A 13,279-nucleotide genomic window follows, 5' to 3' on the forward strand; every position below is an offset into this window, starting at 1 on the left:
CTGGCATAACTGTGCTTGTGTGTGCAGGTGAATATGTGCGTGCATCGCGTGTGCACGGTGGGAGCCTGGCTGATCCCCTCTGCCCAGTGAGACCCCCAAATCCTGGCTGCAGAGCCCAACATCCAGCCAGGACCATCCCTCCACGCGTGTCCCCACACGTGCCAACAGACACATCGTGACGTCCCCACAATTGAGGGGCTGGGGGCTGCGTGGGCAGAGTGCCCGTGAGCTGACCCTCCACCCCAGGGTGCCTGCGTGGGCACGCGTGTGCCGCTGTGTGATTCTGCGTGTGCGACAAGTGCTGTCGGTGTCACACAGTGCCTGTGTGGGCGTGAAGCTGCAGGGTGGGGGTACCACCCCCCCGGCCCCCATTGGCAGCTCTCCTCTTGCCCACCCACGCCGTGCCATGGGCAGAGACCCTTATTTAACGCCGCACAGCAGCTGCTGCCCCGGTACTTCGCCTCCCGCTTGAGCCCGGGCCAGGGGAGCTGCCCACCACCGCTGCTGCCCATCACCACTGCCCACCACGCCTCGAGGAGTGTCTGCTCCGCAGCCACCGGCGACGAGGGGTCCCTCAGCCCTCGACTCCTCCGGAGGGCTCGGCAGGTCTGTGTCCCTGTGTCCCACAGTCCTGGAGGCTTCCCAGGGTCCTGGGGAGCTGCTGTGCCCTGTCCTCACCCCGCTGGGGTTAGAGGAAGGCAGGAGGAAGTGGAGGTTGGGACAGCGCTGGAGAGGGCACAGGCAGGAGGAGAGATGGAGTGAAGGTGTCGCTTGAATTTAGGGAGCGTTTGGTGGGGGGCTCTGTAAGCAAGTCGGGCTGTGTGCCAGGGAGTGTGTGCCTCAGGGGACACAGGTGTGCTGAGCCAGGTGAAGATGCAGCACAGAGCCCGAGCCGCGTCCGTGCCTCACGCTCGTGAGTGTTTGCACGGTTCGTGTGTGAGTGCACAACCGTGGCACCAAGGGCACGAGCGGGGACGTGGGACCCCCGGGACCACAGCAGGGCTATGTCCCCCTGCACACCCTGTACCGGGCCCCCCCACCCCTGTAATGCAGCCCCGTCCAAGGGACGCCGGCAGCCTGGGAAGCGGCGCGGTCCCTCTTCCACACGCCCGAGAGGGGGTCCCGCCGCCTCCGGCTCTCCCGTCTCCCGTTTCGCTGCTTTTCCTCCCCAGAGCCCGGTTCGATCCCAGACTCATCCCGAGCCATCCCATCCGGGGGATCGCCGGCTCGGGACAGCCCCAGTCCCCACTGCTCCATCGCTGATCGCCGCTCCCAGCTCCCCCTGAAGATGAAGAACCGACCGGCACTGGCGGTGCTGCTCTTCCTGGCGCTGCCGCTCGCCCTCGCCCGCCGCGCCCCCGCCGCCCCGCCCGGCCCCGCGCAGGTAAGGCCGTCGAGGGGGGAGCGGCGGGCCGACCCCGGATCCCCGGGAGCCCCCGGACCCCTTCCCACCACGCTCACCCGCTTCGCTCCCGCAGGGGATGCCCGTCCCGGAGCCGCTGCCGTGGAGCGCCCGCGGCAGCCCCGGGGCCGCCGCCGCGCTGGAGCTGCTGCGGGAGGAGGGCGCCGGTGAGGGGCTCGGGGGGCTCGGGTGGGAGGGAGTCGGGCCGACCGGTCCTCGCTCACCCGCTTCGATCTCTTCTAGGTCGCCGCGCAGCGCCGCAGAAGAGTAAATTCCGCCCGGTGCCGGCGCCGGTGCCGCCGCCGCTGCCGGTGCCGCTGACGGCCGGTCTCTCCGCAGGAGACATGCACGATTTCTTCGTGGGACTCATGGGGAAGCGAGCAGCGGAGCCCGAGCGAGCGGCGGGGCGGGGGAGCGGCGGCCCGGCCCCCCGGTGCTCCCCGGGACCCCCCGCACCCGGCGAGGCCCCGCTGCGGGCGGCCTGAGCCGCGGAACGAACCCCCCCACCCGCGGAGGGGCCCGGGCGGGGTTGTGCCCGGTATCCCGGGGACGGTGGGACCGATTGCGGGAGCGTCCCGGGCGCCGGCGCCCACGGAGCCATCGTGGGAGCCGCCGGGAGCGCGGCCGTCCCACCCCACGCGCGCGTGTCCGTGCACCTGTGTACACCTGGACGTGCCCCGCTATACACCCACCCGTGTCTGCGCGGGACACGCGCAAACAGCGTCTCTGTGTCTTGGCTGCGCCTCCGGGACCCGCTTGGGGATGGATCTGCGGGAAAGAGCCCACAGGGATGGGGATGCGGGGATGAGCCCACGGGACCTGTGGGACCTGGGTTCGTGTGCTCTTGGGTTACAGCGACCTGCCCCTTCCCCACAAGCAGCCCCCATAACTGGAGAAGTGCCCGTGTCCGCGTCCCCTTCCCGTGTCCCTCTTCACGTCCCTTGTTGTGTCCGTGCGTTTCTGCTCGTCCCAGTGTCTGTGATCATATCCCTTCGTGTGTGCCTTTCCGTGTCCTTGTCCCCTCCCGTGTCCGTGTTTGTGTCCCTGCCTGTGCCCATGCTCGTGTGTCTCTTTCTGTGTCCGTGTGTCCCGTTCCATGTCCATATGTCCATGGCCGTGTGTCTCGCGCCGTGTCCGTGTGTCCATGGCCGTGTGTCCCGCGCCGTGACCGTGCCCCTGCCCCGGCCCGTGCCCCCTCTCTGGGTCCTCCAAGCCGCGCGGGGGCGCTGCCGCCGGCGGGTCCCGGAAGTCGGCGCGGGCCGGGGCGGGCGCGGGGCGGGTCGGCGCCTTTGTGTGAGCCGGGCCGGGATGGTGCGGGGCGCCGGGCGGGTAAGGACCGAGCCCTGCCCGCGGCCCCCGGCCCTCGCAGGGCTCCCGCGCCGCGCCCCAGCCGCCAGCCCCGCACCGACCCTCTCCTACCCCCCCCCCCGGGGCCTCCCGCCGCCTTTTGTGGCTCCCCTCGGGGGACCCTTCCTGCCTCCCCTCCCCAGCCCCCACGGGGTACCCCGCTGTTCCCCCTCCATCTCCTCCCGTTTCTCCCGGAGCAGCTTCGCCACTCCCCGTCCGCCGCCGGCGCGGAGTCTCCTGCCCGCCCGTGCCCCCCCCTCCCCGTTGCCCCCCCGGCCCCTCATCCTCTGTCCCGCTCTTTTCCTTCCTGCCCCATCCCCTCCACAGGGATCTACAGGCCGCAGGAATTGCCCAGGTGCTTTTTGGGCTGGGGAGCGTTTGCCTTCCAGAGCCTTCCCCACGGCATCTTCATCCTCCTCCTCGCCCTCCCCAGCTGCCAGTGGTATTTCCCCCATCCCTCCGCATCCCTCCGGGGGAGGGCAGCCCGTCCTCTGGCCCTTTGGTTTTCCCCGGAGCTGGGGCAGGGGCAGCTTCAGCCCCCTCCAAACTCCCACCCTTTGCTGCCTTCTGGGTTTGCTGTTCCCTGTCTCAGACAGGAGAAGGCAGGGAATTAGGAATAGGGGAATTAAGGATAGAGCTCCCTGGGTAAGTTTGTGAAATCCCAATAGCTGCTGGGGCTTCTGTAGGCAGGACAGGGGGACAAAGGCAGTGGGACAAGCTGGGACGACACTGGGGGGAATGGCCAGTGCTGTGGGACAGGTGTGGTGGCTGCCAGGGAGTCTGAGAGGTGCCATGGGCTCCACTGGAGTGGGCAAGAATTCCCAGGGGAATCCATCCCAAGGGAATCCACAAAGCTGGAATGTAGAGAATCTCACCTGGGAGCCTGAAGTCTCCTTGTGGGTACAGGTGGAAACTGAAGTGAATGAATGAAGTAGCTGCGGCTGGAGGAGACCTAGAGGCGAATTCATCAGGAGTGTCCAGGCTGATTAACATTTCTTTGGCGAGGAGCCTCATCCCCAGCTCGGGAAGAGGGCAGATGTCTGGAACAGGCTCTAGTTGTGTCTCAGAGTCAGCAGGATCTCTGTCCCTGCCCCAGCAGCAGTGCGACCTGCAGGCTGCTGAGAGTCAATGTCTTTCTGTTTTGACTTTGCTGCTTTGCACATCCAGCCTTTTACTTCCCAAAAGCCTCTGAGGTAACAAGACAGGTTTTAGTCCATGTCCAGCTGAGAAGCTGCTCTGTGGCTCCACAAAGGGTGGAAAATGGGAGCTATGACCAGAATGGTGTTGCTTTGATTGTTAAATAACAGTTTTTTTGCGTTTCCCCTCTGCAGAGCCCCTTGCCCTGCCAGTTTCTGCTCCCATCACGGATGAAAGCGTGAAGGCCGAGCTGACCAGGAGAAGGGACTCTTAAGCAGCTGCTAAGATGGGCATGAGGATCAAGCTGCACAGCACCAACCACCCCAACAATCTGCTGAAGGAACTCAATAAGTGCCGGCTCTCCGAGACCATGTGCGACGTCACCATCCTGGTGGGCTCCCGCTCCTTTGCCGCGCACAAGGCTGTGCTGGCCTGCGCTGCTGGCTACTTCCAGAACCTCTTCCTCAACACGGGACTGGATGCTGCCAGGACCTACGTGGTGGATTTCATCACTCCAGCCAACTTCGAGAAGATCCTGAGCTTTGTGTACACCTCGGAGCTCTTCACTGACCTAATCAACGTGGGTGTCATCTATGAGGTGGCAGAGAGGCTGGGCATGGAGGATCTGCTGCAGGCCTGTCACTCCACCTTCCCTGACCTGGAGAGTTCGGCCATCACCAAGCAGCCTGCCTTGTCTGTGGGGGAAGGCCGGGCTGGGCCGCTGAGCAGCACCTCTTCAGAGCAGAGCCACCCTTTGGGAGACATCCGGAGTGGCACGGAGCACTTCGGCCCCGAGCGGAATTACCTCCTGCACGGGGATGTGGCAGGCAGCTACAAAGAGGATGACAGGAATCCTGTGGGTGAGGCCAGCCAGGCTCTTCCTCTGATGCACCCACAGCAGCCTCCCAAGACAGAGCAGGAGTCAGATCCGGGGCAGTTTGCTCCTGTCACGGGTCTGGGGGCCCAGTCCGGTGGGAACGTCGTGGCACAGACCACTGGCAGCTCCTGCCCTCAGTACAAGGCCCAGAGCAACGGTGACTACGGCAAGGGCAGCTTCTTCCCCACTGACCCCTCCCTGGATGTCTCTACAGGGAGCAACTCCTGCCCCAGCAACAGCGACCACTCCAAAGAGCAGGGATTCGAGCAGATGGATGAGCTCCAGCTGGAGGATTTGGGAGAGGCAGAGCTGCATTTTGAGGATGCTGGAGAAGAGCTGGTCCCATCTGAGGAAGTGATTGAGCTGAGCGATGACAGCGAGGAGGAACTGGCCTTTGAGAGCGACAGTCGGGACAGCAAGGCCATGCCCTGCCAGGTGTGCAAGAAGGTGCTGGAGCCCAACATCCAGCTGATCCGCCAGCACGCCAGGGACCACGTTGACCTGCTCACGGGGAATTGCAAAGTCTGCGAGACCCACTTCCAGGACCGTAACTCCAGGGTCACTCATGTGCTGTCCCACATCGGCATCTTCCTCTTCTCCTGCGACATGTGTGAGACCAAGTTCTTCACACAGTGGCAGCTGACGCTGCACCGGCGGGACGGGGTCTTCGACAACAATGTCATTGTCCACCCCAGCGACCCCCTGCCGGGAAAAGTGGCCGTATTTGGGGGAGGACCCGGCCCCGAGCTAGCCTGCGCTGCCTGTGGGAAGCCTTTGGCCAAAGATTTCCACACGGTCCGGAACCACCTGCTGGAGCACGTGAACCTGAAGAGCCAGACGTGCGGCGTGTGCGACCAGCGCCACCTGAGTCTCTGCAGCCTGATGTGGCACACCCTGTCCCACCTGGGCATCTCTGTCTTCTCCTGCTCCGTGTGTGCCAGCAGCTTCGTGGACCGGCAGCTCCTGGAGAAGCACCTGGCCGTGCACCAGCACGTGGAGGAGGCTCTATTCCAGTGCCACTTCTGTAGCCAGAGCTTCAAGCTGGAAGCTGCCTATCGCTACCACGTCAGCCAGCACAAATGCGGGGGCAGCCTGGACATCCGGGCGGGATTTGGGGAGCGCCTGCAGCCGCAGGGGCTGCCCAAGAGGAAACTGCCCGAGGAGTTCCTGAGCGAAGAGCTGGCCCTGCAGAACCAGCCAGGGAACAGCAAGTACAGCTGCAAGGTGTGCGGCAAGAGGTTCGCCCACACCAGCGAGTTCAACTACCACCGGCGCATCCACACCGGGGAGAAGCCGTACCAGTGCAAGGTGTGCCACAAGTTCTTCCGCGGGCGCTCCACCATCAAGTGCCACCTGCGGACGCACTCGGGGGCCCTCATGTATCGCTGCACAGTGTGTGGTCACTACAGCTCCACGCTCAACCTTATGAGCAAGCACATAGGGGTGCACAAGGGCAGCCTCCCGCCCGACTTCACCATCGAACAGACTTTCATGTACATCATCCATTCCAAAGAGGCCGAGAAAAACACGGATAGCTGATGGGCCAGGGAGCCGGCAGAGGAGCGAGTGTTAATGGTGGAAGCTGTGGAGGAAAAAAAGAAAAAAGAAAAAAAGAGATGTTGTTTTGTTTTATTTAACGGTCAGGCATCATGGATGGAATTCCTTTTTTTGTTTTGTTTTGGTTTTTTTTTTTTGGGGGCCTTCCTAGGGCTTTTTAGATTGGTAGCGTTGTACAAATTAACAGCACGTGAGGTACATCACTGTTTTAAGGAGTCTGTCGTGTTTACTTACCTCTGGTCCTGTTAGAGGCCATCGAGTTCTGTGCTTTTAGTATTTCTCACTAGTTTTTGAGTCTAGATTCTATTTTTTTTTTTAACCTTTTAGCCCACTTGACCAGGCTAACCCTGAGCTTGTCCACAAACTGATGCTGCTAAGATTTTCACACCTGACCTCAGTGGAGAGGGACAGAGCCAGAGCAGGTGCTGGACTCGAAGGAAAGAAACAAAAGAGAAAGAAAAAAAAAAAAAAAAAAAGATATTCTGGGCATCCCTGGTGTTCTGCTGCTACTGCCAGGTGACTGGCAAAGTGTGCTCTGGGATCAACCATTGCTGCGTTGCTGGGAAGAGGAGCAGGAAGCACCTGAGTGTGTAAACAAAGAGGGATGCCAGCAGGGAACCAGGAGCAAGGGATTCACAGATTCCCAGGCCATGCTTTCTCTGCCGGCTCAGATGCCTCTCACTCATGACCTGAGACCTGGAGGAGGAGATGAAGGAGCCACACGATGTCCCTGCAGAGCCCGGGAGGAGGTGGCTGCGTGAGCACAGCATCTCCCGTAGGACTGGAGAGGGAGGGGAAACAGCTCTGTGTTCCCTGGAGGTGATTTGTGGTGGCCACGGTGAGCCAGGAGTCTCCTGGCTCCATTCTGCCCCAGCCTCACACTGTGCCCCAGGCAGACGTGTCAGGATGAAGCTGTTGCCTTAACTCCCTGGAAGGAGGAGGGACCCTTCTCCTGCCAGAGGGATCCCCCCTCCCACGCCCTGGATGTGTTCCGGTGGCAAACGTGTGGTTGGAGTGATATGATTTGTTCATGGAGTGGGAGCCACTGCAATGGCTTGGCCTCTCAGGCTGCGTGTTGGGCACTTCTGGGGACTCCCCTGGGTGTGGGGGACTCTCCTGGCCATGAAGGGACTTTCCTGGCCATGGGTGGCTCTCCCCCTCTGTGTTTCAGTGGCCCTTGGTGCAGAAGGCTCTTCTGAGTGTGGGGAGCTCTCCTGGACATGTGTCAGGCTCTTCTTGGCACAGGGAGCTCTCCTGGGCACAGGGGTGTCAGCTACACCTCAGCATGGGAGACTTTCCTGGCCACTCCTGGAGGTCTCTCCTGGCCACCCTGGCAAAGTCAGCTGGTGCCAACAGCATTAACACTGGGAAGGGCATGGATTAGCTTCTCCCTGTGTTGTCCAGCGGTGGGGCAGAGGTGGGGAGGAACAGATATTTCCAAGCTAGGACTGCCCTCGGGTAACTCATTCTACCTCACAAACAAGGAAGTGCTTAGGGCTCTCCAGCCTCGGTGGTCATGGATCAGCTCCTGCACTTCTGTCAAGTTTTGCTGTTACTAAACTAAACTAAACTAAACTAGTGATTTGCAAACCCCGGAAACTCACCCTGCTGCCCCCTCCCTGTGAAGGGCCACCCAGGACAGGCCATCCTGCAGTGGGGGCTGGACTCTGAGAGCTCAGAGCACCCGGGGTCTCTCTTCTGGCTCTGCCGTGGCCTTGGGCAAGTCACTTCACCTCTTTGCCTCAGTTTCCTCATCTGTAAAATGAGGGTGGTACCTCCCGTGGTACCAACCTACCTCCGGAAGGGGGCCTGGCTTTGGAGAAAGGGAGGCACCAAAACCAAGGTCAGCTCTGGACTGGCCTGGCTGCTGCAGCTCTAAATTCTGAACTCTGGCCTTGAGGTCCTGGGATCACTGTGGAGCTGTGTTGAGCTGTGTTAGGTTTTACAAGAGAAAGGGTAATTTTTGGGAATGGCTCTGGTGGTGCTCTGGGAAGTGTGGGAGCTGGTGGTGCTTTGTTGTGGTCTCCTCTGAGCTGCTCTCTGGGTTCCAGGGTTTCTGTCACAGAATTGTGGGATGGATCAGACTGAAAGGGACCATCAGGGGTCACCCAGTCCCTCCCCCTGCTTGTGCAGGGTCCCCTCAAGCACAGAACTCAGGGCTGTGCCCAGCTGATGACAGGTTGGGGACAGGGACAGGAATGGACATTACCTGCACTGCTCTGGAGGTGGCTGTGAAGGGTGTGAGGGATAGACAAGGTTGGGAGAGCCTTGAGACCTTCCTGGAATGTTCAAGAAGCCATAGTGAGCTTCAGGGAGGGTCTGCAGCCCCAGATCTCGCTAAGCTGAAAAGCAAAAGCCTTTTGTGCACATAAACCAAAAAGAGAAGCTTTTACACCGAAACACCAACAGGCACAGCCAGCCCTCACTCCTGGCCCTGGGGGGGAAAGCAGGAGCCCCCCACTTGGTGCTGGCTCTGATCCAGAGAATTTCTGTTTGCCTGGGTAAAAAGGGATCATTCCCACATGGAACACCCTGAAATCAGCAGTGGAGGGGCTGCAGGGATGGGTCTGGACCTGCTGCTGCTGCTCCTGGTGGGTGATTCCCAGGGGGGTCAGAGACCTTGAGTGCTCCCCTCAGGAGGGTCTTGGGTGTTCCTGAGCCTTCAGGGGTTGGCAGGGATGTCATCCCTGTCCCTGTGACCAGCCAGCCTGGCTGGGAGCTCCATTCAGTGTTGGGAGAGCCAGAGCAGTCCCTCTGTGCCAGATTTCATTCCTTCTCCACCACCATGGGCAAACCTGGCTCTCTCCTGCCCCCACTGCCCTTGGTGACTGCGGGGACACCGACCTACCTCCCCTGGGGCAGCCTGAAGTGTTTGCAAAGTGCTTTGGGACCCTGGGGTAGGAGAGGGAGTCGCAGAGGGGAAATTCTGGTAGCGTCCTGGTCACGGAGCCTCCTGGGGAGCCCAGACAGGGAATCCCCTCTGAGGGCCCTGCTCTGAGCCCAGGCTGACTCCCATTCCCAACACAAAATTCATTTTCCCTATTCTCAGTGGATCCAGGTCTCTCATCAGAGTAATTGAGCAGAAGAAGAAAGAACAAGAGTTGAACTTGCTGTCTAACCTTTTCGTTAAGTTAATCGTAGGTACTGACCTCCTGCTATTTAAGTGTTTACTATCTATTTGCTGTAAAGTTTTGTATATTTTGTAAACTTTCCCCCCCAAATCGTAGATGTCTAAAATCGTTGTACATCGGGTTCTTTTCTACTCCATTGTTCAGCACAAAGTGTGTTTTTTATTTAGAATAATAAAATGGAAAACATTGACCTCTTGTAGCTGCTTCTTGATAGAACATGTTCCTTCCAGGAATGCCTGGGAAGCAGGTGAGGCCATCCCTGTATCATGCTCCCACTGGATTTGAGGCATGGATCCAGGACTGGGAGTGGCTCAGGGGAACAGATTAGGACATTCCTGTGGGGTAGAGGAACAGGAGGGAGTGCGGGGTGCAGCAGCAGGGTGGGAGCAGAGCCCACCCGTTGGGTTTGTGTGCCTGGATGAGCCTTTTCTGTGCTGCCAGCACCGTGTTTGCTGGGAGCTGGAGCTCCACGGACTGGGAACTGAGTTCAGCAAAGACAAGGATTTACTGGAATGGGTCCAGTGGAGGCCACAATGGTGTTGAGTGGTCGGAAGCAGCTCAGTGATGAGGAGAGGCTGTGGGAGCTGGGCTTGCTTAGTCTGGAGAAGAGGACATGGAGAGAGGATTCTATCTATCCATAAAAATATCTTAGATATCTGTATAAATATCTAAGTTGAGAGGGGATCTCATCAATCCATAAAAATATCTCCGATATCCATATGAATACCTCATTTGAGATGGGGTCTCATCAATCCATAACAATATCTCAAAGGTGGATGCCAAGAGGACAGTGCCAGACTTTTCAGTGGTGTGACAGCACAAGGAACAACAGCCATAAATGAAACCAGAAGAAGTTCCACCTTGACACAAGGAAGAATTTCCCATGGAAGTGGCAGAACACAGGAACAGGGTGCCCCAGGTCACCACACAGGTGACAGTTTATTTGAGGCCACTCTGGCCCTAAGGTCTATGGAGAAAAGTGCAGAGAAATTAAGGTGGTTAAAAATTGAGTTATTAGGTAAAATACCAAGTTTTACATGTTTAAGTATCTTGAATGTATTTTTGCCCTAGTGGGTGGCTGGTTGTGTATTCATCATGCATTTCTTCATTGAAAATGGGAGGGAATTAGCAAAGGGAAGCTCAGGATTCGGGATCAGGGAATGAAGGTGGTGGGGTCCTGTGGGTGAAGATCTCAGCCTGGGGGGTCTCACAGCCCCTGGGGTTCTGCAGTCACAGGTGTGAGGAACAGAGGAAAGGGAATGTCCTGAGCTGCTGCCCTGAACAGGGAATCCTGAGCAAATCTTGAGGAGGGGGCTGTAGCTTTCCCAGGGTTTCTGTGTAAGACTTGGATTTAGATTGTTCCCTCAGTGCTCATGTCCCTGGATACAGAGGAACATCCCTGCAGAAGGAACCCTGAGGTATTTAGGGTTTTTACCCCATCAAGGACCCCTGGAACTGGCAGAGCTTTCCCAGCCAGCCCCATAATAACCCCATGTCTATCTTAACCCCTGGTCATGGGCTTCTCCCAGAACATCCTGCTCCCGCCCCCTGCGCCAGCATCCTGTCCCCAGAACTGCTTATGCTTTGATTTTTTCACAACGTCTTCCTCGAGCAGCTCAAGGCCTTTGGAGGATTTATGGGCTTTGTCACCTTCCCCCAGAGAGGGCTTGACCCGCAGCACATGACTGAGATCAGGGTCCAGACAAGGATGAACTTTCTCCGGATGCTCCAGTTCCATGCACAGCACAAGCCCAGCCTGTGCTCCAGCTCAAAGGTTTTCTTCACATGCCCGTGATCCCACAGGGAATTTGGTGGAAGGGGAAGGGCTGTTGGAGCATGATGGAGTTACACCCATTGGCCATAAAAACCTGCCAGGGGATGCTCCAGAGGAGGCTGGAGTCAACAGGATGGAGGACCCAAACTCAGTCTGGAGCAGCCCTTCCCAGTCAAACCTAGTTTAACCACCACTGATTTACCACTGGGTTTGCAAAATTGCTCTGAAGGAGTAGCTGATCTCAAATCTAAATTTTTCCTCCCCTCAGGTCTGTGCCTTGCTCAGCCCCTTTGGCTGCTTCACCTTCATCCCTCAAAAACCAGGCTCTGGGTGTTGCTGGGCATGGTGAGGGGATGTTTATGTTCCAAAGGGATGATTCCTTCTCTCCCACTCATGGTGGTACTCACCAGGCGGTGCCATGCCCAGGGCTGTGGGTCAGGGACAGTTTGGGGACCCAGTTTGGAATGCCCATGGTGGGGCAGATGGTGCACTCCAACCCCACAGCTTGGGGCACAATGGGGATCTGATCTCGGGGCTGAGTTGTGTCAGACACTGAGTGGGGTGACAGGCTTTATTATTGCTTTATTATTGGGTTTCACTTGTCAAACAGGGAATATATATCTTATCCTTTCTTTGGGTTGGACACTGCAGTACTCCAGAGGCAAGATGTCCATAGCTCCCAGCTCTCCTCAAACCTGGCACCTCATCCTGTCACGGGAGGTGCCCAGCCAGGAAGAATTACCCCATTTGCCCAAGCAGATTGTGTCCTCAGCAACAGGAAAATCGATCCCCAGGGAGCCACCAGGACGGAGGCTGGGAGAGTCTGAACCCCTTAGTTGGGAGGGCTGTTGTCCTTTGCGATGACTATGGAGTGCTGTGTGCTGGAGGAGGAGTTGCCGGTGCCCTTCTGGCCACCGTGGTCCTTTGGGATGTACTTGACCACGGCGGAGATGAGTTTGCTGCGGAAGTTCTTGCTGAGGAAGTTGTAGAGGATGGGGTTGATGACGCAGTGGAGCAGCGTGAAGCAGTCCATGATGTCATAGAAGAAGTAGAGGAAGTGGGCGAAGGTGCAGTGCAGGACAATGTGGTTGCCCTCAAGGGTGAGCAGTGTCAGCACGACGTGGAAGGGCAGCCAGCTGACCAGGAACACCCCGATGTAGGCGTAGATGAGCAGGCAGTGCTTGCGGCTCTCCGGCTTGGTGCGCCGGATGAACTGCGCCGTCAGCACGTTGAATACCACGATGATGGGGAAGGGGATGAGGAAGCCGATGGTGGTGGTGACCAAGCTGACCGCCAGCGCCCACTCGTCATAGGTCTCAAAGGGGGCCATGAAGATGCAGATGGGCTCCCCAGTGTTGACCAGCTGCATGTGAGCCACCTCCAGGATGGGGATGGTGGCGGCCAGGAGCCAGTTACAGGCACAGACCACGCGGCGCGCGCGGTGCTGGTGCCGGTGCCAGAAGAGGGAGGAGCTGGTCAGGGTCACGTAGCGATCCACGCTCAGGCAGGTGAGGAAGAAGATGCTGGCGTACATATTGGCAAAGTAGAAGTAGTGGGTGAAGCGGCAGAGGAAGCTGCCCCAGAGCCAGGTGTAATCCAGCGTCATCTCCAGCATCCAGATGGGCAGTGAGAGCAGCACCCCGAGGTCAGCGATGGCCATGTTGATGATGTACAGGTTGACCAAGCTCTTGTTGCCCCGTGTCTGCCAGTTGACCCAGATGACGAGGAGGTTCTCCACCAAGCCCACCACGAAGATGACCAGGTAGAGGATGAAGAGAATCACGCGCTTGACGTTCTCATCCAGGCTAAACTCGCAGTAGGTGTAGGTGTGGTTCAGGAGGTAGAACAGCTCAGACAAGTTGTGGTAGTCCCTGTACTCGCTTGGGACGGTGTGTGTCTCCATGGGGACAGTGGTCACCTCGGCCATACTGGTGGCTGCAGGGAAAGGGAGAGCACTGAGCTGGGCAGCCTGAAACACAGAGCCCTTGTGGGGCTCCAAAGGGTCCTTCTGGGGGCTTCTAACCCAATTTTTACTCCAAGAGTGACTCCCTACA

At 58.7% G+C, this 13,279-nt stretch overlaps 3 protein-coding genes across 3 annotated transcripts; 2 read left to right on the forward strand and 1 right to left on the reverse strand.

Annotated features, from left to right (window-relative positions):
• The first annotated feature begins 1,288 nt into the window (after positions 1–1,288).
• TAC3 (tachykinin precursor 3) lies at positions 1,289–1,887 on the forward strand. The gene is made up of 4 exons (XM_062510840.1): positions 1,289–1,384; positions 1,479–1,569; positions 1,646–1,669; positions 1,742–1,887. Exons 1-4 carry the CDS (start codon positions 1,289–1,291, stop codon positions 1,885–1,887), a joined length of 357 nt encoding a protein of 118 aa, XP_062366824.1.
• Positions 1,888–4,090: 2,203 nt separating this feature from the next.
• Positions 4,091–7,206, forward strand: ZBTB39 (zinc finger and BTB domain containing 39). The gene has a single exon (XM_062510921.1). The coding sequence runs from the start codon at positions 4,173–4,175 to the stop codon at positions 6,300–6,302; it is 2,130 nt and encodes a 709-aa protein (XP_062366905.1). The 5' UTR covers positions 4,091–4,172; the 3' UTR covers positions 6,303–7,206.
• Positions 7,207–12,057: 4,851 nt separating this feature from the next.
• GPR182 (G protein-coupled receptor 182) lies at positions 12,058–13,152 on the reverse strand. The gene has a single exon (XM_062510996.1). It carries the CDS (start codon positions 13,150–13,152, stop codon positions 12,058–12,060), a length of 1,095 nt encoding a protein of 364 aa, XP_062366980.1.
• Positions 13,153–13,279: the final 127 nt, after the last annotated feature.

Source organism: Cinclus cinclus, chromosome 30 (assembly GCF_963662255.1).
Source record: "Cinclus cinclus chromosome 30, bCinCin1.1, whole genome shotgun sequence".
In the NCBI taxonomy this organism is placed as follows: Eukaryota; Metazoa; Chordata; class Aves; order Passeriformes; family Cinclidae; genus Cinclus; species Cinclus cinclus.